The 22,060-nt window shown below is 56.8% G+C and overlaps 4 protein-coding genes across 4 annotated transcripts; all 4 read left to right on the top strand.

The window, feature by feature from the left end:
* The first annotated feature begins 1,592 nt into the window (after positions 1-1,592).
* LOC132237665 (aly/REF export factor 2-like) lies at positions 1,593-2,585 on the top strand. The gene is made up of 2 exons (XM_059702285.1): positions 1,593-1,656; positions 1,855-2,585. The coding sequence occupies exons 1-2, from the start codon at positions 1,593-1,595 to the stop codon at positions 2,583-2,585; spliced, it is 795 nt and encodes a 264-aa protein (XP_059558268.1).
* A 4,302-nt stretch (positions 2,586-6,887) lies between these two features.
* On the top strand, positions 6,888-7,880 carry LOC132237664 (aly/REF export factor 2-like). The gene is made up of 2 exons (XM_059702284.1): positions 6,888-6,951; positions 7,150-7,880. The coding sequence occupies exons 1-2, from the start codon at positions 6,888-6,890 to the stop codon at positions 7,878-7,880; spliced, it is 795 nt and encodes a 264-aa protein (XP_059558267.1).
* Positions 7,881-12,211: 4,331 nt separating this feature from the next.
* LOC132237663 (THO complex subunit 4-like) lies at positions 12,212-13,204 on the top strand. Its single transcript, XM_059702283.1, has 2 exons — positions 12,212-12,311; positions 12,474-13,204. The coding sequence occupies exons 1-2, from the start codon at positions 12,212-12,214 to the stop codon at positions 13,202-13,204; spliced, it is 831 nt and encodes a 276-aa protein (XP_059558266.1).
* A 4,335-nt stretch (positions 13,205-17,539) lies between these two features.
* Positions 17,540-18,532, top strand: LOC132237662 (aly/REF export factor 2-like). The gene is made up of 2 exons (XM_059702281.1): positions 17,540-17,603; positions 17,802-18,532. Exons 1-2 carry the CDS (start codon positions 17,540-17,542, stop codon positions 18,530-18,532), a joined length of 795 nt encoding a protein of 264 aa, XP_059558264.1.
* The last annotated feature ends 3,528 nt before the right edge of the window (positions 18,533-22,060 follow it).

Below are 22,060 nucleotides of genomic sequence, written 5' to 3'. Positions count from 1 at the left end.
GACAAGCACTCGCCGCACTCAGACCCTGCTCCGAAGGGCCCCACAGACACAGGGACGAGTCATGCCCTCCCTCGGTAGGGCTAAGCTGTTTGACTGCAGACAGATGGCATTCTCTCCCTAGGCCCCCACTCTGCACCCTGTTCAGAAGGGTACCCTCGCCCTGGCCCTCAGCTTCTTCAACTCCAGCTTCCCGTCTTCCTGAGAACTGACCCGTTTATGCAAATCAATTTCACCTGACTCAGCCTCAGTGTCCTCTTCCAGAGATGGGTTCATGTCGCCTGCAAGGTGTCCCTGCTCCCACCACACTGGAAGCCCTCAAGGTGCCATTGGCACCTGGGCCCGCCCAAGGGAGGGGCCAAACCCTAAGCTGCTTTTCTGTAGGGAGATGCCTCCAGGGATATGCCTCTAGGGGCGTGGGGGTGTAGTGTGGGGAGTGGGGGGGGGGGTGTGTGTGTCTGGAACATTTCACAGAAATGCAGTAAACACCAACACGAACACACACACACACACACACACACACGCACACACACACACACACACAAAACTGTGGTACATCTACCCAGTGGAAGACTACACTGCGGTAATAAAGTGGGAAGAAGAAGGAATTCTTGCCAGCATGGATGGAACTGGAGAGCATTATGCTAAGTGAAATTCGCCAGTCAGAGAAAATTGAATACCACATGATCTCACTCATTTGTGGAATACAGAGAACAACATAGACTGACGAACAGGGACAGATCCATACACATCTATACCCCCGCTCTCTGACGGGGCTGTTTGACTGCTGGTGGCCTCTGGCGTCCTGGGCTCAGAGCTAAGTAACGAAAGCATACACATTTTATTCACATCCACCTCAGCCTCTGCCTCCCATGACCTCCAAGGGCCGCTACGTCCGGTGGGTTTGCGTCTCCGGTCTCCCCCTCCCCCATCCCGCACACCCCCCCTCCCACTCCCCCTCCCCCCCCCCCATGCAAATGGGACGGATGTTTTCAAGGGTCCATTGCCGAGAGATAGAATCAATTGCAATGAATGAAGAGAAATGAGCACAGAAATAAGAAAAAAAAAATAATAACATAAAGTAAAATAAAACCCGCCAACACTCTTCACGGGTCCCGGGTCGGAGGAGCCTGCCCAAGAGGCGCCCGCCGGTCAAGCACCCCAGGCATAGCAGCCACTTTCAGGAGAACCTTTCCTTGAGATGCGCCACCTGCCCCACCCTAAGGTTGGGGTCTCCCAAACGGTGACGCTTCATTCCTGGGAGCGGCTGATTGGTGGGCCTCTCTGGCTCCTCCCACCCACCACCGCTCTGGGACTATATAAGAAGGGGCGGCAGCACCTGGCAGGGTCTATGGTTCACAGACCTTCTCAGCCCTGAAGAAGGCGCGTCTGAACTCTGTTGTCTCCGTCTGAACAGCTGTCTGCGTGTCATTTCTGCTTCCGCGAGGAGTCCGTCCACACCTTTGGGAATCCCAGGGCCTGGACCCCAACATCTGGGGCCCGCTCAGGAACAGCTCCGGCGCCCGCGCGCGCTGCAAGGGAAGGGCCGGCGTGCTTCCCGCACGGGCTCGATCTGAGGCCGATTCCGGCCCGCCATGGCCGACAAAGTCAACATGTCTCTGGACGACATCATTGGGCCGAACCGGAGCCAGCGGGGCGGCAGCGGCGGGGCTAGGGACCGAAGCCAGGACCGAGGCCGGGACCGAGGCTGGGACCGAGGCCGGGACCGAGGCCGGGACCGAGGCTGGGACCGAGGCCGGGACCGAGGCCGGGACCGAGGCTGGGACCGAGGCCGGGACCGAGGCCGGGCCGGCTCCCAGGGAGGCCGCAATGGCGGAGCGCAAACCACCGCTCCAGTGAGCCGGGGCGGCGGGCCGTTCCGGAACCGGGCGGCCCTCGACCGAGGCAGGAACCGGCCGGCGCCCTACAGCAGGCCGCTGAGACAGCTTCCCGACGAGTGGCAACACGACCGCTGCCGCAGGGGCTTGGGCAGGGGCGCCGGCCCGGTGACCGGGGGGAAGCTGCTTCTGTCCAACCTGGCCTTCGGAGTGTCCGACGAGGACGTCCAGCAGCTGTTTGCGGAGTTCGGGCCTCTGAAGAAGGCCGGGGTCCACTACGACCGCTCCGGCCGCAGCCTGGGAACAGGCCACGTGCACTTTGCGCGGAAGGCAGACGCCCTCGAAGCCATGAGACAGTACCACGGCGCCCCTTTGGATGGCCGTCCCCTCAACATCCAGCTCGTCACCTCACAGATACACACGCAGCGCAGCCCGGTACAGAGTGTCAACAGGGGCGGGGTGACTCCACACCGAGGATCTGGAGGCTTGGGCGGAGGCAGCCGGGCTACAGGCCGGGGCACCGGACGCAATTCACAGCAACAGATCTCTGCGGAGGAGTTGGACGCTCAGCTGGACGCTTACAACTCCATGAGGAGCACCAAAAGGTTGGACGCCCAGGTGAACACTGGCGGCGCGCTGAGGGGCACCAAAAAGTGGGACTCCCAGAAGGACGCTTACAACCCGATGGGGGGCACCGAGGAGTTGGACGCCCAGCTGGACGCTTCCGACGCCATGATGGACACCAGCTAAAGCACCACCCAGCCAGTGCGTGCGTGCTGGAGCTAGGCCTGGAAACCGTCTCGCGGTGCTTCCCGAGGGCGGGCTGGCGGGGACCTGTGGCCAATTGGGGAGTTGTTTCTTCTGTTTTCAAATAGGATTGGAAACTCATGCAAAGTTTTCTCTTTAACGTTTATTTTATTAAAATAAAATTCCGAAAAACACCTGTGCTGTACCTAGTCATTTTGGGGATCAATTCTACTGGTAGCTATTGTGGAGGAGCTGGCGTTTTCACCTTGGCCATAATAAACAGAAATGGGTCTATTCAAAACCAACCAACCAACCAACCAACCAACCAACCAACCAACAAACCAAACAAACAAAAAAACAAACAAAGAAACTACTTCCCTCAACAACAACAAAAATCATAAATACAAAACAAAACAAACAAAAAAAAAAAAAAAAAACCTCCAAAAACAAAATACCTCCAAACAAAACAAAACAAAACAAAAAAAAAACTTCAAAAAAAAAAAAAAAAAGGAAAACAAACAAACAAAAAAACCTCCATAGAAAACACGCTGATGCAGCCTTTCAACGTTCTGACGCTTCGGCAAGCCCAGATGGCCAGGCCCGAACCTGGTCTCTGGGCGGGGGCCTGGCCATTCATCCACAGAGGGAGGGGGATGGGGGGTGGGGGTGGGGGAGGGGCGGTCAACCAGATGGCCTGGACCTGACACAGTCTTTGGCTGTGGATAACAGAGATTGGGTTGACTGGGGCCTGGGCCAAAGAGCTGGTCCCGCCCTCGGCTGGCCGAGAAGCGCCAAAGCAAGCCACCCTCCTGCAGCCGGAGCCAGGTGCCTGGACTTGACCGGAGCGGGGAAGGACGAGCAGGGGGCACGCTGTCTGCAAGAAGGCAGGGGCCGAAGGGTGGTCATGGATGCCGACCGACCATTCAGATCCAGAAGTGTCCGTGCGTGACTGCGGTTTTACACACACAGACGCACACGCGCACACGCACACGCACACGCAGAAGCACACCCACACCCACACCCACACCCACACACCTCCCCCCACTCCCGCCTGCACCCGCACCCGCACCAACAACACAAAGGTATTCATCCACCTTTGTGTAGTAAAAAGTATACTTGTGCAATGTTTTGTACTCGTATTATTCTGTGCTACGAAAACGGGGAAGTTAAAACGCGGGATTTGGGGCGGCCGGTAAAAGAGAGGGTAAAAGAGAGGGATTGACCTTTGCCCTTTCAAAATGGCGGCTGACTGGTTTGGCTCCGTGGACAGAGCATCGGCGTGCGGACTAAAGGGTCCCAGGTCCGATTCCAGCCGAGGGCATATACCTCGCTTGTGGGCACATGCCCAGCAGGAGGTCTGCAGGAGGCAGCTGATTGAGGTTTCTCCATCTTTGAGGTTTCTAATTCTCTATCCCCCTTCCTTCCACACGGTAAGAAGATCATTAGATAGATATTTAAAAGCAAAATGGCGGCTGCCAAGTCACCGGAGCCCAAATGGCGGGAAGTATGCCAGGGTCCCCCACATCACGGGACAGTGCATGAACACCAAGTTAGAGATCCACCTCATGCGCCGCATCCACCCGCCAGACGGCGAGATCTTCCGCAACTTCAAAGAGCTCTCCCCTGTGGTCCAGGAGACTGGCAAGCAGGTGATCCGGGAGCAGCAGCCGCGGCCGCAGCCGCAGCAAGAACACGGGACTGAGGAAAGCCAGGGCTATGGCTGGCGGAGCCCTGCCCAGCCCAGCGTCGGGGAGTCCAGGGCTGCAGCTTCGGAGGAGCAGCCCGTTCCGTTTCTTCTGGCTGTGGACGTGGGCTCGAGAGACCAGAATTACCCCCAGAGCCAGCAGGATGTGTTCCTATGTCCTGGAAACCGTTAGTGTGCACTTACCTACCTTCGTCTCCGCCAGGCGCCGCCCTGGGGTCTTCATCCTGTTCGATGAGAACCACTTCGGGTTCCTCTGGCTGTCGGCAAAACACTTCATCCTGTTTGGCAGAGTCCAGAACACCTTCCAGAATGGGGAGGCACCATCCCTGCAGGCCTTCCTGGGGATGCCCTGGAACATTCAGTCCGGGCCCCCTGGAAGGAGCAGCTTGCATGCACTTTGAAGACTGGATCTTCTGACTGGGTTTAAAAAACAAAACAAAACAAACAAACAAACAAACAGGCAAAAACCCTCCTCTTAAAATTAAAAACACACACACACACAACTTCTTAAAAGAAAAACAAAAAACAGCCCTGCCCACACACACACACACACACACACACACACACACACACACACAGGCTTGCACGCGCGGGAGCGCGAAATAAAATAATAATAATAATAATAATAATAATAATAATAAAAATAAAAAATAAGCCCTCCTTAGTAATGACATTAATCCAGCCTTTCAATGCTTTCAACCCTTCGGCAAGCCCATGCGGCCCGGCCCGTACTTGGTCTCTGGACAGGGGCCTGAGCATTCATCCAGAGAGGGAGCTGGACCCGAGGGCCCAGCCCAAGCATGGCATAAGAGCCCGTCCCGCCCTCTGCTGGTCGAGTAGCGCTAATGCAAGTCACCCTCCCGCAGCCACCTCTGGGGAAGGCAGAAACAGGTGCCGGGACTTGACCTGAGGGGGGAAGGACAAGCCAGCAGGGGGCGCGCCGCCTACGAGAAGGCAGGGGCTGAAGGGTGCTCATGGATGCCGACGGACCATTCACATCAAGGAGCGTCTGTGCGTGACTGGGTGTTTACGTCCGCAGTCACGCACAGACAAGCACTCGCCGCACTCAGACCCTGCTCCGAAGGGCCCCACAGACACAGGGACGAGTCATGCCCTCCCTCGGTAGGGCTAAGCTGTTTGACTGCAGACAGATGGCATTCTCTCCCTAGGCCCCCACTCTGCACCCTGTTCAGAAGGGTACCCTCGCCCTGGCCCTCAGCTTCTTCAACTCCAGCTTCCCGTCTTCCTGAGAACTGACCCGTTTATGCAAATCAATTTCACCTGACTCAGCCTCAGTGTCCTCTTCCAGAGATGGGTTCATGTCGCCTGCAAGGTGTCCCTGCTCCCACCACACTGGAAGCCCTCAAGGTGCCATTGGCACCTGGGCCCGCCCAAGGGAGGGGCCAAACCCTAAGCTGCTTTTCTGTAGGGAGATGCCTCCAGGGATATGCCTCTAGGGGCGTGGGGGTGTAGTGTGGGGAGTTGGGGGGGGGGTGTCTGGAACATTTCACAGAAATGCAGTAAACACCAACACAAGCACACACACACACAACTGTGGTACATCTACCCAGTGGAAGACTACACTGCGGTAATAAAGTGGGAAGAAGAAGGAATTCTTGCCAGCATGGATGGAACTGGAGAGCATTATGCTAAGTGAAATTCGCCAGTCAGAGAAAATTGAATACCACATGATCTCACTCATTTGTGGAATACAGAGAACAACATAGACTGACGAACAGGGACAGATCCATACACATCTATACCCCCGCTCTCTGACGGGGCTGTTTGACTGCTGGTGGCCTCTGGCGTCCTGGGCTCAGAGCTAAGTAACGAAAGCATACACATTTTATTCACATCCACCTCAGCCTCTGCCTCCCATGACCTCCAAGGGCCGCTACGTCCGGTGGGTTTGCGTCTCCGGTCTCCCCCTCCCCCATCCCGCACACCCCCCCTCCCACTCCCCCTCCCCCCCCCCCATGCAAATGGGACGGATGTTTTCAAGGGTCCATTGCCGAGAGATAGAATCAATTGCAATGAATGAAGAGAAATGAGCACAGAAATAAGAAAAAAAAAATAATAACATAAAGTAAAATAAAACCCGCCAACACTCTTCACGGGTCCCGGGTCGGAGGAGCCTGCCCAAGAGGCGCCCGCCGGTCAAGCACCCCAGGCATAGCAGCCACTTTCAGGAGAACCTTTCCTTGAGATGCGCCACCTGCCCCACCCTAAGGTTGGGGTCTCCCAAACGGTGACGCTTCATTCCTGGGAGCGGCTGATTGGTGGGCCTCTCTGGCTCCTCCCACCCACCACCGCTCTGGGACTATATAAGAAGGGGCGGCAGCACCTGGCAGGGTCTATGGTTCACAGACCTTCTCAGCCCTGAAGAAGGCGCGTCTGAACTCTGTTGTCTCCGTCTGAACAGCTGTCTGCGTGTCATTTCTGCTTCCGCGAGGAGTCCGTCCACACCTTTGGGAATCCCAGGGCCTGGACCCCAACATCTGGGGCCCGCTCAGGAACAGCTCCGGCGCCCGCGCGCGCTGCAAGGGAAGGGCCGGCGTGCTTCCCGCACGGGCTCGATCTGAGGCCGATTCCGGCCCGCCATGGCCGACAAAGTCAACATGTCTCTGGACGACATCATTGGGCCGAACCGGAGCCAGCGGGGCGGCAGCGGCGGGGCTAGGGACCGAAGCCAGGACCGAGGCCGGGACCGAGGCTGGGACCGAGGCCGGGACCGAGGCCGGGACCGAGGCTGGGACCGAGGCCGGGACCGAGGCCGGGACCGAGGCTGGGACCGAGGCCGGGACCGAGGCCGGGCCGGCTCCCAGGGAGGCCGCAATGGCGGAGCGCAAACCACCGCTCCAGTGAGCCGGGGCGGCGGGCCGTTCCGGAACCGGGCGGCCCTCGACCGAGGCAGGAACCGGCCGGCGCCCTACAGCAGGCCGCTGAGACAGCTTCCCGACGAGTGGCAACACGACCGCTGCCGCAGGGGCTTGGGCAGGGGCGCCGGCCCGGTGACCGGGGGGAAGCTGCTTCTGTCCAACCTGGCCTTCGGAGTGTCCGACGAGGACGTCCAGCAGCTGTTTGCGGAGTTCGGGCCTCTGAAGAAGGCCGGGGTCCACTACGACCGCTCCGGCCGCAGCCTGGGAACAGGCCACGTGCACTTTGCGCGGAAGGCAGACGCCCTCGAAGCCATGAGACAGTACCACGGCGCCCCTTTGGATGGCCGTCCCCTCAACATCCAGCTCGTCACCTCACAGATACACACGCAGCGCAGCCCGGTACAGAGTGTCAACAGGGGCGGGGTGACTCCACACCGAGGATCTGGAGGCTTGGGCGGAGGCAGCCGGGCTACAGGCCGGGGCACCGGACGCAATTCACAGCAACAGATCTCTGCGGAGGAGTTGGACGCTCAGCTGGACGCTTACAACTCCATGAGGAGCACCAAAAGGTTGGACGCCCAGGTGAACACTGGCGGCGCGCTGAGGGGCACCAAAAAGTGGGACTCCCAGAAGGACGCTTACAACCCGATGGGGGGCACCGAGGAGTTGGACGCCCAGCTGGACGCTTCCGACGCCATGATGGACACCAGCTAAAGCACCACCCAGCCAGTGCGTGCGTGCTGGAGCTAGGCCTGGAAACCGTCTCGCGGTGCTTCCCGAGGGCGGGCTGGCGGGGACCTGTGGCCAATTGGGGAGTTGTTTCTTCTGTTTTCAAATAGGATTGGAAACTCATGCAAAGTTTTCTCTTTAACGTTTATTTTATTAAAATAAAATTCCGAAAAACACCTGTGCTGTACCTAGTCATTTTGGGGATCAATTCTACTGGTAGCTATTGTGGAGGAGCTGGCGTTTTCACCTTGGCCATAATAAACAGAAATGGGTCTATTCAAAACCAACCAACCAACCAACCAACCAACCAACCAACCAACCAACAAACCAAACAAACAAAAAAACAAACAAAGAAACTACTTCCCTCAACAACAACAAAAATCATAAATACAAAACAAAACAAACAAAAAAAAAACCTCCAAAAACAAAATACCTCCAAACAAAACAAAACAAAACAAAAAAAAAACTTCAAAAAAAAAAAAAAAAGGAAAACAAACAAACAAAAAAACCTCCATAGAAAACACGCTGATGCAGCCTTTCAACGTTCTGACGCTTCGGCAAGCCCAGATGGCCAGGCCCGAACCTGGTCTCTGGGCGGGGGCCTGGCCATTCATCCACAGAGGGAGGGGGATGGGGGGTGGGGGTGGGGGAGGGGCGGTCGACCAGATGGCCTGGACCTGACACAGTCTTTGGCTGTGGATAACAGAGATTGGGTTGACTGGGGCCTGGGCCAAAGAGCTGGTCCCGCCCTCGGCTGGCCGAGAAGCGCCAAAGCAAGCCACCCTCCTGCAGCCGGAGCCAGGTGCCTGGACTTGACCGGAGCGGGGAAGGACGAGCAGGGGGCACGCTGTCTGCAAGAAGGCAGGGGCCGAAGGGTGGTCATGGATGCCGACCGACCATTCAGATCCAGAAGTGTCCGTGCGTGACTGCGGTTTTACACACACAGACGCACACGCGCACACGCACACGCACACGCAGAAGCACACCCACACCCACACCCACACCCACACACCTCCCCCCACTCCCGCCTGCACCCGCACCCGCACCAACAACACAAAGGTATTCATCCACCTTTGTGTAGTAAAAAGTATACTTGTGCAATGTTTTGTACTCGTATTATTCTGTGCTACGAAAACGGGGAAGTTAAAACGCGGGATTTGGGGCGGCCGGTAAAAGAGAGGGTAAAAGAGAGGGATTGACCTTTGCCCTTTCAAAATGGCGGCTGACTGGTTTGGCTCCGTGGACAGAGCATCGGCGTGCGGACTAAAGGGTCCCAGGTCCGATTCCAGCCGAGGGCATATACCTCGCTTGTGGGCACATGCCCAGCAGGAGGTCTGCAGGAGGCAGCTGATTGAGGTTTCTCCATCTTTGAGGTTTCTAATTCTCTATCCCCCTTCCTTCCACACGGTAAGAAGATCATTAGATAGATATTTAAAAGCAAAATGGCGGCTGCCAAGTCACCGGAGCCCAAATGGCGGGAAGTATGCCAGGGTCCCCCACATCACGGGACAGTGCATGAACACCAAGTTAGAGATCCACCTCATGCGCCGCATCCACCCGCCAGACGGCGAGATCTTCCGCAACTTCAAAGAGCTCTCCCCTGTGGTCCAGGAGACTGGCAAGCAGGTGATCCGGGAGCAGCAGCCGCGGCCGCAGCCGCAGCAAGAACACGGGACTGAGGAAAGCCAGGGCTATGGCTGGCGGAGCCCTGCCCAGCCCAGCGTCGGGGAGTCCAGGGCTGCAGCTTCGGAGGAGCAGCCCGTTCCGTTTCTTCTGGCTGTGGACGTGGGCTCGAGAGACCAGAATTACCCCCAGAGCCAGCAGGATGTGTTCCTATGTCCTGGAAACCGTTAGTGTGCACTTACCTACCTTCGTCTCCGCCAGGCGCCGCCCTGGGGTCTTCATCCTGTTCGATGAGAACCACTTCGGGTTCCTCTGGCTGTCGGCAAAACACTTCATCCTGTTTGGCAGAGTCCAGAACACCTTCCAGAATGGGGAGGCACCATCCCTGCAGGCCTTCCTGGGGATGCCCTGGAACATTCAGTCCGGGCCCCCTGGAAGGAGCAGCTTGCATGCACTTTGAAGACTGGATCTTCTGACTGGGTTTAAAAAACAAAACAAAACAAACAAACAAACAAACAGGCAAAAACCCTCCTCTTAAAATTAAAAACACACACACACACAACTTCTTAAAAGAAAAACAAAAAACAGCCCTGCCCACACACACACACACACACACACACACACACACACACACAGGCTTGCACGCGCGGGAGCGCGAAATAAAATAATAATAATAATAATAATAATAATAATAATAAAAATAAAAAATAAGCCCTCCTTAGTAATGACATTAATCCAGCCTTTCAATGCTTTCAACCCTTCGGCAAGCCCATGCGGCCCGGCCCGTACTTGGTCTCTGGACAGGGGCCTGAGCATTCATCCAGAGAGGGAGCTGGACCCGAGGGCCCAGCCCAAGCATGGCATAAGAGCCCGTCCCGCCCTCTGCTGGTCGAGTAGCGCTAATGCAAGTCACCCTCCCGCAGCCACCTCTGGGGAAGGCAGAAACAGGTGCCGGGACTTGACCTGAGGGGGGAAGGACAAGCCAGCAGGGGGCGCGCCGCCTACGAGAAGGCAGGGGCTGAAGGGTGCTCATGGATGCCGACGGACCATTCACATCAAGGAGCGTCTGTGCGTGACTGGGTGTTTACGTCCGCAGTCACGCACAGACAAGCACTCGCCGCACTCAGACCCTGCTCCGAAGGGCCCCACAGACACAGGGACGAGTCATGCCCTCCCTCGGTAGGGCTAAGCTGTTTGACTGCAGACAGATGGCATTCTCTCCCTAGGCCCCCACTCTGCACCCTGTTCAGAAGGGTACCCTCGCCCTGGCCCTCAGCTTCTTCAACTCCAGCTTCCCGTCTTCCTGAGAACTGACCCGTTTATGCAAATCAATTTCACCTGACTCAGCCTCAGTGTCCTCTTCCAGAGATGGGTTCATGTCGCCTGCAAGGTGTCCCTGCTCCCACCACACTGGAAGCCCTCAAGGTGCCATTGGCACCTGGGCCCGCCCAAGGGAGGGGCCAAACCCTAAGCTGCTTTTCTGTAGGGAGATGCCTCCAGGGATATGCCTCTAGGGGCGTGGGGGTGTAGTGTGGGGAGTGGGGGGGGTGTGTGTGTCTGGAACATTTCACAGAAATGCAGTAAACACCAACACGAACACACACACACACACACACACACACACACACACACACACACACACACAACTGTGGTACATCTACCCAGTGGAAGACTACACTGCGGTAATAAAGTGGGAAGAAGAAGGAATTCTTGCCAGCATGGATGGAACTGGAGAGCATTATGCTAAGTGAAATTCGCCAGTCAGAGAAAATTGAATACCACATGATCTCACTCATTTGTGGAATACAGAGAACAACATAGACTGACGAACAGGGACAGATCCATACACATCTATACCCCCGCTCTCTGACGGGGCTGTTTGACTGCTGGTGGCCTCTGGCGTCCTGGGCTCAGAGCTAAGTAACGAAAGCATACACATTTTATTCACATCCACCTCAGCCTCTGCCTCCCATGACCTCCAAGGGCCGCTACGTCCGGTGGGTTTGCGTCTCCGGTCTCCCCCTCCCCCATCCCGCACACCCCCCCTCCCACTCCCCCTCCCCCCCCCCATGCAAATGGGACGGATGTTTTCAAGGGTCCATTGCCGAGAGATAGAATCAATTGCAATGAATGAAGAGAAATGAGCACAGAAATAAGAAAAAAAAAATAATAACATAAAGTAAAATAAAACCCGCCAACACTCTTCACGGGTCCCGGGTCGGAGGAGCCTGCCCAAGAGGCGCCCGCCGGTCAAGCACCCCAGGCATAGCAGCCACTTTCAGGAGAACCTTTCCTTGAGATGCGCCACCTGCCCCACCCTAAGGTTGGGGTCTCCCAAACGGTGACGCTTCATTCCTGGGAGCGGCTGATTGGTGGGCCTCTCTGGCTCCTCCCACCCACCACCGCTCTGGGACTATATAAGAAGGGGCGGCAGCACCTGGCAGGGTCTATGGTTCACAGACCTTCTCAGCCCTGAAGAAGGCGCGTCTGAACTCTGTTGTCTCCGTCTGAACAGCTGTCTGCGTGTCATTTCTGCTTCCGCGAGGAGTCCGTCCACACCTTTGGGAATCCCAGGGCCTGGACCCCAACATCTGGGGCCCGCTCAGGAACAGCTCCGGCGCCCGCGCGCGCTGCAAGGGAAGGGCCGGCGTGCTTCCCGCACGGGCTCGATCTGAGGCCGATTCCGGCCCGCCATGGCCGACAAAGTCAACATGTCTCTGGACGACATCATTGGGCCGAACCGGAGCCAGCGGGGCGGCAGCGGCGGGGCTAGGGACCGAAGCCAGGACCGAGGCCGGGACCGAGGCTGGGACCGAGGCCGGGACCGAGGCCGGGACCGAGGCTGGGACCGAGGCCGGGACCGAGGCCGGGACCGAGGCTGGGACCGAGGCCGGGACCGAGGCCGGGCCGGCTCCCAGGGAGGCCGCAATGGCGGAGCGCAAACCACCGCTCCAGTGAGCCGGGGCGGCGGGCCGTTCCGGAACCGGGCGGCCCTCGACCGAGGCAGGAACCGGCCGGCGCCCTACAGCAGGCCGCTGAGACAGCTTCCCGACGAGTGGCAACACGACCGCTGCCGCAGGGGCTTGGGCAGGGGCGCCGGCCCGGTGACCGGGGGGAAGCTGCTTCTGTCCAACCTGGCCTTCGGAGTGTCCGACGAGGACGTCCAGCAGCTGTTTGCGGAGTTCGGGCCTCTGAAGAAGGCCGGGGTCCACTACGACCGCTCCGGCCGCAGCCTGGGAACAGGCCACGTGCACTTTGCGCGGAAGGCAGACGCCCTCGAAGCCATGAGACAGTACCACGGCGCCCCTTTGGATGGCCGTCCCCTCAACATCCAGCTCGTCACCTCACAGATACACACGCAGCGCAGCCCGGTACAGAGTGTCAACAGGGGCGGGGTGACTCCACACCGAGGATCTGGAGGCTTGGGCGGAGGCAGCCGGGCTACAGGCCGGGGCACCGGACGCAATTCACAGCAACAGATCTCTGCGGAGGAGTTGGACGCTCAGCTGGACGCTTACAACTCCATGAGGAGCACCCAAAGGTTGGACGCCCAGGTGAACACTGGCGGCGCGCTGAGGGGCACCAAAAAGTGGGACTCCCAGAAGGACGCTTACAACCCGATGGGGGGCACCGAGGAGTTGGACGCCCAGCTGGACGCTTCCGACGCCATGATGGACACCAGCTAAAGCACCACCCAGCCAGTGCGTGCGTGCTGGAGCTAGGCCTGGAAACCGTCTCGCGGTGCTTCCCGAGGGCGGGCTGGCGGGGACCTGTGGCCAATTGGGGAGTTGTTTCTTCTGTTTTCAAATAGGATTGGAAACTCATGCAAAGTTTTCTCTTTAACGTTTATTTTATTAAAATAAAATTCCGAAAAACACCTGTGCTGTACCTAGTCATTTTGGGGATCAATTCTACTGGTAGCTATTGTGGAGGAGCTGGCGTTTTCACCTTGGCCATAATAAACAGAAATGGGTCTATTCAAAACCAACCAACCAACCAACCAACCAACCAACCAACCAACAAACCAAACAAACAAAAAAACAAACAAAGAAACTACTTCCCTCAACAACAACAAAAATCATAAATACAAAACAAAACAAACAAAAAAAAAACCTCCAAAAACAAAATACCTCCAAACAAAACAAAACAAAACAAAAAAAAAACTTCAAAAAAAAAAAAAAAAGGAAAACAAACAAACAAAAAAACCTCCATAGAAAACACGCTGATGCAGCCTTTCAACGTTCTGACGCTTCAGCAAGCCCAGATGGCCAGGCCCGAACCTGGTCTCTGGGCGGGGGCCTGGCCATTCATCCACAGAGGGAGGGGGATGGGGGGTGGGGGTGGGGGAGGGGCGGTCGACCAGATGGCCTGGACCTGACACAGTCTTTGGCTGTGGATAACAGAGATTGGGTTGACTGGGGCCTGGGCCAAAGAGCTGGTCCCGCCCTCGGCTGGCCGAGAAGCGCCAAAGCAAGCCACCCTCCTGCAGCCGGAGCCAGGTGCCTGGACTTGACCGGAGCGGGGAAGGACGAGCAGGGGGCACGCTGTCTGCAAGAAGGCAGGGGCCGAAGGGTGGTCATGGATGCCGACCGACCATTCAGATCCAGAAGTGTCCGTGCGTGACTGCGGTTTTACACACACAGACGCACACGCGCACACGCACACGCACACGCAGAAGCACACCCACACCCACACCCACACCCACACACCTCCCCCCACTCCCGCCTGCACCCGCACCCGCACCAACAACACAAAGGTATTCATCCACCTTTGTGTAGTAAAAAGTATACTTGTGCAATGTTTTGTACTCGTATTATTCTGTGCTACGAAAACGGGGAAGTTAAAACGCGGGATTTGGGGCGGCCGGTAAAAGAGAGGGTAAAAGAGAGGGATTGACCTTTGCCCTTTCAAAATGGCGGCTGACTGGTTTGGCTCCGTGGACAGAGCATCGGCGTGCGGACTAAAGGGTCCCAGGTCCGATTCCAGCCGAGGGCATATACCTCGCTTGTGGGCACATGCCCAGCAGGAGGTCTGCAGGAGGCAGCTGATTGAGGTTTCTCCATCTTTGAGGTTTCTAATTCTCTATCCCCCTTCCTTCCACACGGTAAGAAGATCATTAGATAGATATTTAAAAGCAAAATGGCGGCTGCCAAGTCACCGGAGCCCAAATGGCGGGAAGTATGCCAGGGTCCCCCACATCACGGGACAGTGCATGAACACCAAGTTAGAGATCCACCTCATGCGCCGCATCCACCCGCCAGACGGCGAGATCTTCCGCAACTTCAAAGAGCTCTCCCCTGTGGTCCAGGAGACTGGCAAGCAGGTGATCCGGGAGCAGCAGCCGCGGCCGCAGCCGCAGCAAGAACACGGGACTGAGGAAAGCCAGGGCTATGGCTGGCGGAGCCCTGCCCAGCCCAGCGTCGGGGAGTCCAGGGCTGCAGCTTCGGAGGAGCAGCCCGTTCCGTTTCTTCTGGCTGTGGACGTGGGCTCGAGAGACCAGAATTACCCCCAGAGCCAGCAGGATGTGTTCCTATGTCCTGGAAACCGTTAGTGTGCACTTACCTACCTTCGTCTCCGCCAGGCGCCGCCCTGGGGTCTTCATCCTGTTCGATGAGAACCACTTCGGGTTCCTCTGGCTGTCGGCAAAACACTTCATCCTGTTTGGCAGAGTCCAGAACACCTTCCAGAATGGGGAGGCACCATCCCTGCAGGCCTTCCTGGGGATGCCCTGGAACATTCAGTCCGGGCCCCCTGGAAGGAGCAGCTTGCATGCACTTTGAAGACTGGATCTTCTGACTGGGTTTAAAAAACAAAACAAAACAAACAAACAAACAAACAGGCAAAAACCCTCCTCTTAAAATTAAAAACACACACACACACAACTTCTTAAAAGAAAAACAAAAAACAGCCCTGCCCACACACACACACACACACACACACACACACACACACACACACACACACAGGCTTGCACGCGCGGGAGCGCGAAATAAAATAATAATAATAATAATAATAATAATAATAATAAAAATAAAAAATAAGCCCTCCTTAGTAATGACATTAATCCAGCCTTTCAATGCTTTCAACCCTTCGGCAAGCCCATGCGGCCCGGCCCGTACTTGGTCTCTGGACAGGGGCCTGAGCATTCATCCAGAGAGGGAGCTGGACCCGAGGGCCCAGCCCAAGCATGGCATAAGAGCCCGTCCCGCCCTCTGCTGGTCGAGTAGCGCTAATGCAAGTCACCCTCCCGCAGCCACCTCTGGGGAAGGCAGAAACAGGTGCCGGGACTTGACCTGAGGGGGGAAGGACAAGCCAGCAGGGGGCGCGCCGCCTACGAGAAGGCAGGGGCTGAAGGGTGCTCATGGATGCCGACGGACCATTCACATCAAGGAGCGTCTGTGCGTGACTGGGTGTTTACGTCCGCAGTCACGCACAGACAAGCACTCGCCGCACTCAGACCCTGCTCCGAAGGGCCCCACAGACACAGGGACGAGTCATGCCCTCCCTCGGTAGGGCTAAGCTGTTTGACTGCAGACAGATGGCATTCTCTCCCTAGGCCCCCACTCTGCACCCTGTTCAGAAGGGTACCCTCGCCCTGGCCCTCAGCTTCTTCAACTCCAGCTTCCCGTCTTCCTGAGAACTGACCCGTTTATGCAAATCAATTTCACCTGACTCAGCCTCAGTGTCCTCTTCCAGAGATGGGTTCATGTCGCCTGCAAGGTGTCCCTGCTCCCACCACACTGGAAGCCCTCAAGGTGCCATTGGCACCTGGGCCCGCCCAAGGGAGGGGCCAAACCCTAAGCTGCTTTTCTGTAGGGAGATGCCTCCAGGGATATGCCTCTAGGGGCGTGGGGGTGTAGTGTGGGGAGTGGGGGGGGTGTGTGTGTCTGGAACATTTCACAGAAATGCAGTAAACACCAACACGAACACACACACACACACACACACACACACACACACACACACACACACAACTGTGGTACATCTACCCAGTGGAAGACTACACTGCGGTAATAAAGTGGGAAGAAGAAGGAATTCTTGCCAGCATGGATGGAACTGGAGAGCATTATGCTAAGTGAAATTCGCCAGTCAGAGAAAATTGAATACCACATGATCTCACTCATTTGTGGAATACAGAGAACAACATAGACTGACGAACAGGGACAGATCCATACACATCTATACCCCCGCTCTCTGACGGGGCTGTTTGACTGCTGGTGGCCTCTGGCGTCCTGGGCTCAGAGCTAAGTAACGAAAGCATACACATTTTATTCACATCCACCTCAGCCTCTGCCTCCCATGACCTCCAAGGGCCGCTACGTCCGGTGGGTTTGCGTCTCCGGTCTCCCCCTCCCCCATCCCGCACACCCCCCCTCCCACTCCCCCTCCCCCCCCCCATGCAAATGGGACGGATGTTTTCAAGGGTCCATTGCCGAGAGATAGAATCAATTGCAATGAATGAAGAGAAATGAGCACAGAAATAAGAAAAAAAAAATAATAACATAAAGTAAAATAAAACCCGCCAACACTCTTCACGGGTCCCGGGTCGGAGGAGCCTGCCCAAGAGGCGCCCGCCGGTCAAGCACCCCAGGCATAGCAGCCACTTTCAGGAGAACCTTTCCTTGAGATGCGCCACCTGCCCCACCCTAAGGTTGGGGTCTCCCAAACGGTGACGCTTCATTCCTGGGAGCGGCTGATTGGTGGGCCTCTCTGGCTCCTCCCACCCACCACCGCTCTGGGACTATATAAGAAGGGGCGGCAGCACCTGGCAGGGTCTATGGTTCACAGACCTTCTCAGCCCTGAAGAAGGCGCGTCTGAACTCTGTTGTCTCCGTCTGAACAGCTGTCTGCGTGTCATTTCTGCTTCCGCGAGGAGTCCGTCCACACCTTTGGGAATCCCAGGGCCTGGACCCCAACATCTGGGGCCCGCTCAGGAACAGCTCCGGCGCCCGCGCGCGCTGCAAGGGAAGGGCCGGCGTGCTTCCCGCACGGGCTCGATCTGAGGCCGATTCCGGCCCGCCATGGCCGACAAAGTCAACATGTCTCTGGACGACATCATTGGGCCGAACCGGAGCCAGCGGGGCGGCAGCGGCGGGGCTAGGGACCGAAGCCAGGACCGAGGCCGGGACCGAGGCTGGGACCGAGGCCGGGACCGAGGCCGGGACCGAGGCTGGGACCGAGGCCGGGACCGAGGCCGGGACCGAGGCTGGGACCGAGGCCGGGACCGAGGCCGGGCCGGCTCCCAGGGAGGCCGCAATGGCGGAGCGCAAACCACCGCTCCAGTGAGCCGGGGCGGCGGGCCGTTCCGGAACCGGGCGGCCCTCGACCGAGGCAGGAACCGGCCGGCGCCCTACAGCAGGCCGCTGAGACAGCTTCCCGACGAGTGGCAACACGACCGCTGCCGCAGGGGCTTGGGCAGGGGCGCCGGCCCGGTGACCGGGGGGAAGCTGCTTCTGTCCAACCTGGCCTTCGGAGTGTCCGACGAGGACGTCCAGCAGCTGTTTGCGGAGTTCGGGCCTCTGAAGAAGGCCGGGGTCCACTACGACCGCTCCGGCCGCAGCCTGGGAACAGGCCACGTGCACTTTGCGCGGAAGGCAGACGCCCTCGAAGCCATGAGACAGTACCACGGCGCCCCTTTGGATGGCCGTCCCCTCAACATCCAGCTCGTCACCTCACAGATACACACGCAGCGCAGCCCGGTACAGAGTGTCAACAGGGGCGGGGTGACTCCACACCGAGGATCTGGAGGCTTGGGCGGAGGCAGCCGGGCTACAGGCCGGGGCACCGGACGCAATTCACAGCAACAGATCTCTGCGGAGGAGTTGGACGCTCAGCTGGACGCTTACAACTCCATGAGGAGCACCAAAAGGTTGGACGCCCAGGTGAACACTGGCGGCGCGCTGAGGGGCACCAAAAAGTGGGACTCCCAGAAGGACGCTTACAACCCGATGGGGGGCACCGAGGAGTTGGACGCCCAGCTGGACGCTTCCGACGCCATGATGGACACCAGCTAAAGCACCACCCAGCCAGTGCGTGCGTGCTGGAGCTAGGCCTGGAAACCGTCTCGCGGTGCTTCCCGAGGGCGGGCTGGCGGGGACCTGTGGCCAATTGGGGAGTTGTTTCTTCTGTTTTCAAATAGGATTGGAAACTCATGCAAAGTTTTCTCTTTAACGTTTATTTTATTAAAATAAAATTCCGAAAAACACCTGTGCTGTACCTAGTCATTTTGGGGATCAATTCTACTGGTAGCTATTGTGGAGGAGCTGGCGTTTTCACCTTGGCCATAATAAACAGAAATGGGTCTATTCAAAACCAACCAACCAACCAACCAACCAACCAACCAACCAACAAACCAAACAAACAAAAAAACAAACAAAGAAACTACTTCCCTCAACAACAACAAAAATCATAAATACAAAACAAAACAAAAAAAAAAAAAAAAAAAAAACCTCCAAAAACAAAATACCTCCAAACAAAACAAAACAAAACAAAAAAAAAACTTCAAAAAAAAAAAAAAAAGGAAAACAAACAAACAAAAAAACCTCCATAGAAAACACGCTGATGCAGCCTTTCAACGTTCTGACGCTTCGGCAAGCCCAGATGGCCAGGCCCGAACCTGGTCTCTGGGCGGGGGCCTGGCCATTCATCCACAGAGGGAGGGGGATGGGGGGTGGGGGTGGGGGAGGGGCGGTCGACCAGATGGCCTGGACCTGACACAGTCTTTGGCTGTGGATAACAGAGATTGGGTTGACTGGGGCCTGGGCCAAAGAGCTGGTCCCGCCCTCGGCTGGCCGAGAAGCGCCAAAGCAAGCCACCCTCCTGCAGCCGGAGCCAGGTGCCTGGACTTGACCGGAGCGGGGAAGGACGAGCAGGGGGCACGCTGTCTGCAAGAAGGCAGGGGCCGAAGGGTGGTCATGGATGCCGACCGACCATTCAGATCCAGAAGTGTCCGTGCGTGACTGCGGTTTTACACACACAGACGCACACGCGCACACGCACACGCACACGCAGAAGCACACCCACACCCACACCCACACCCACACACCTCCCCCCACTCCCGCCTGCACCCGCACCCGCACCAACAACACAAAGGTATTCATCCACCTTTGTGTAGTAAAAAGTATACTTGTGCAATGTTTTGTACTCGTATTATTCTGTGCTACGAAAACGGGGAAGTTAAAACGCGGGATTTGGGGCGGCCGGTAAAAGAGAGGGTAAAAGAGAGGGATTGACCTTTGCCCTTTCAAAATGGCGGCTGACTGGTTTGGCTCCGTGGACAGAGCATCGGCGTGCGGACTAAAGGGTCCCAGGTCCGATTCCAGCCGAGGGCATATACCTCGCTTGTGGGCACATGCCCAGCAGGAGGTCTGCAGGAGGCAGCTGATTGAGGTTTCTCCATCTTTGAGGTTTCTAATTCTCTATCCCCCTTCCTTCCACACGGTAAGAAGATCATTAGATAGATATTTAAAAGCAAAATGGCGGCTGCCAAGTCACCGGAGCCCAAATGGCGGGAAGTATGCCAGGGTCCCCCACATCACGGGACAGTGCATGAACACCAAGTTAGAGATCCACCTCATGCGCCGCATCCACCCGCCAGACGGCGAGATCTTCCGCAACTTCAAAGAGCTCTCCCCTGTGGTCCAGGAGACTGGCAAGCAGGTGATCCGGGAGCAGCAGCCGCGGCCGCAGCCGCAGCAAGAACACGGGACTGAGGAAAGCCAGGGCTATGGCTGGCGGAGCCCTGCCCAGCCCAGCGTCGGGGAGTCCAGGGCTGCAGCTTCGGAGGAGCAGCCCGTTCCGTTTCTTCTGGCTGTGGACGTGGGCTCGAGAGACCAGAATTACCCCCAGAGCCAGCAGGATGTGTTCCTATGTCCTGGAAACCGTTAGTGTGCACTTACCTACCTTCGTCTCCGCCAGGCGCCGCCCTGGGGTCTTCATCCTGTTCGATGAGAACCACTTCGGGTTCCTCTGGCTGTCGGCAAAACACTTCATCCTGTTTGGCAGAGTCCAGAACACCTTCCAGAATGGGGAGGCACCATCCCTGCAGGCCTTCCTGGGGATGCCCTGGAACATTCAGTCCGGGCCCCCTGGAAGGAGCAGCTTGCATGCACTTTGAAGACTGGATCTTCTGACTGGGTTTAAAAAACAAAACAAAACAAACAAACAAACAAACAGGCAAAAACCCTCCTCTTAAAATTAAAAACACACACACACACAACTTCTTAAAAGAAAAACAAAAAACAGCCCTGCCCACACACACACACACACACACACACACACACACACACACAGGCTTGCACGCGCGGGAGCGCGAAATAAAATAATAATAATAATAATAATAATAATAATAATAATAATAATAATAAAAATAAAAAATAAGCCCTCCTTAGTAATGACATTAATCCAGCCTTTCAATGCTTTCAACCCTTCGGCAAGCCCATGCGGCCCGGCCCGTACTTGGTCTCTGGACAGGGGCCTGAGCATTCATCCAGAGAGGGAGCTGGACCCGAGGGCCCAGCCCAAGCATGGCATAAGAGCCCGTCCCGCCCTCTGCTGGTCGAGTAGCGCTAATGCAAGTCACCCTCCCGCAGCCACCTCTGGGGAAGGCAGAAACAGGTGCCGGGACTTGACCTGAGGGGGGAAGGACAAGCCAGCAGGGGGCGCGCCGCCTACGAGAAGGCAGGGGCTGAAGGGTGCTCATGGATGCCGACGGACCATTCACATCAAGGAGCGTCTGTGCGTGACTGGGTGTTTACGTCCGCAGTCACGCACAGACAAGCACTCGCCGCACTCAGACCCTGCTCCGAAGGGCCCCACAGACACAGGGACGAGTCATGCCCTCCCTCGGTAGGGCTAAGCTGTTTGACTGCAGACAGATGGCATTCTCTCCCTAGGCCCCCACTCTGCACCCTGTTCAGAAGGGTACCCTCGCCCTGGCCCTCAGCTTCTTCAACTCCAGCTTCCCGTCTTCCTGAGAACTGACCCGTTTATGCAAATCAATTTCACCTGACTCAGCCTCAGTGTCCTCTTCCAGAGATGGGTTCATGTCGCCTGCAAGGTGTCCCTGCTCCCACCACACTGGAAGCCCTCAAGGTGCCATTGGCACCTGGGCCCGCCCAAGGGAGGGGCCAAACCCTAAGCTGCTTTTCTGTAGGGAGATGCCTCCAGGGATATGCCTCTAGGGGCGTGGGGGTGTAGTGTGGGGAGTGGGGGGGGTGTGTGTGTCTGGAACATTTCACAGAAATGCAGTAAACACCAACACGAACACACACACACACACACACACACACACACACACACACACACAAAACTGTGGTACATCTACCCAGTGGAAGACTACACTGCGGTAATAAAGTGGGAAGAAGAAGGAATTCTTGCCAGCATGGATGGAACTGGAGAGCATTATGCTAAGTGAAATTCGCCAGTCAGAGAAAATTGAATACCACATGATCTCACTCATTTGTGGAATACAGAGAACAACATAGACTGACGAACAGGGACAGATCCATACACATCTATACCCCCGCTCTCTGACGGGGCTG

The sequence above is a fragment of the Myotis daubentonii genome, chromosome 6 (assembly GCF_963259705.1).
Source record: "Myotis daubentonii chromosome 6, mMyoDau2.1, whole genome shotgun sequence".
Lineage (NCBI taxonomy): Eukaryota > Metazoa > Chordata > Mammalia > Chiroptera > Vespertilionidae > Myotis > Myotis daubentonii.
This window is presented reverse-complemented; position numbering and strand designations above follow the sequence as displayed.

What these genes read in the sequence shown, in the direction of transcription:
- LOC132237665 (XM_059702285.1), top strand. Translation starts at nt 1,593, where the DNA reads ATGGCCGACAAAGTCAACATGTCTCTGGACGACATCATTGGGCCGAAC. An exon ending in GAACCGGAGCCAGCGGGGCG is followed by an intron (nt 1,657 to 1,854) that starts GCAGCGGCGGGG and finishes CCACCGCTCCAG; the next exon opens with TGAGCCGGGGCGGCGGGCCG.
- LOC132237663 (XM_059702283.1), top strand. Translation starts at nt 12,212, where the DNA reads ATGGCCGACAAAGTCAACATGTCTCTGGACGACATCATTGGGCCGAAC. An exon ending in GGACCGAAGCCAGGACCGAG is followed by an intron (nt 12,312 to 12,473) that starts GCCGGGACCGAG and finishes CCACCGCTCCAG; the next exon opens with TGAGCCGGGGCGGCGGGCCG.
- LOC132237664 (XM_059702284.1), top strand. Translation starts at nt 6,888, where the DNA reads ATGGCCGACAAAGTCAACATGTCTCTGGACGACATCATTGGGCCGAAC. An exon ending in GAACCGGAGCCAGCGGGGCG is followed by an intron (nt 6,952 to 7,149) that starts GCAGCGGCGGGG and finishes CCACCGCTCCAG; the next exon opens with TGAGCCGGGGCGGCGGGCCG.
- LOC132237662 (XM_059702281.1), top strand. Translation starts at nt 17,540, where the DNA reads ATGGCCGACAAAGTCAACATGTCTCTGGACGACATCATTGGGCCGAAC. An exon ending in GAACCGGAGCCAGCGGGGCG is followed by an intron (nt 17,604 to 17,801) that starts GCAGCGGCGGGG and finishes CCACCGCTCCAG; the next exon opens with TGAGCCGGGGCGGCGGGCCG.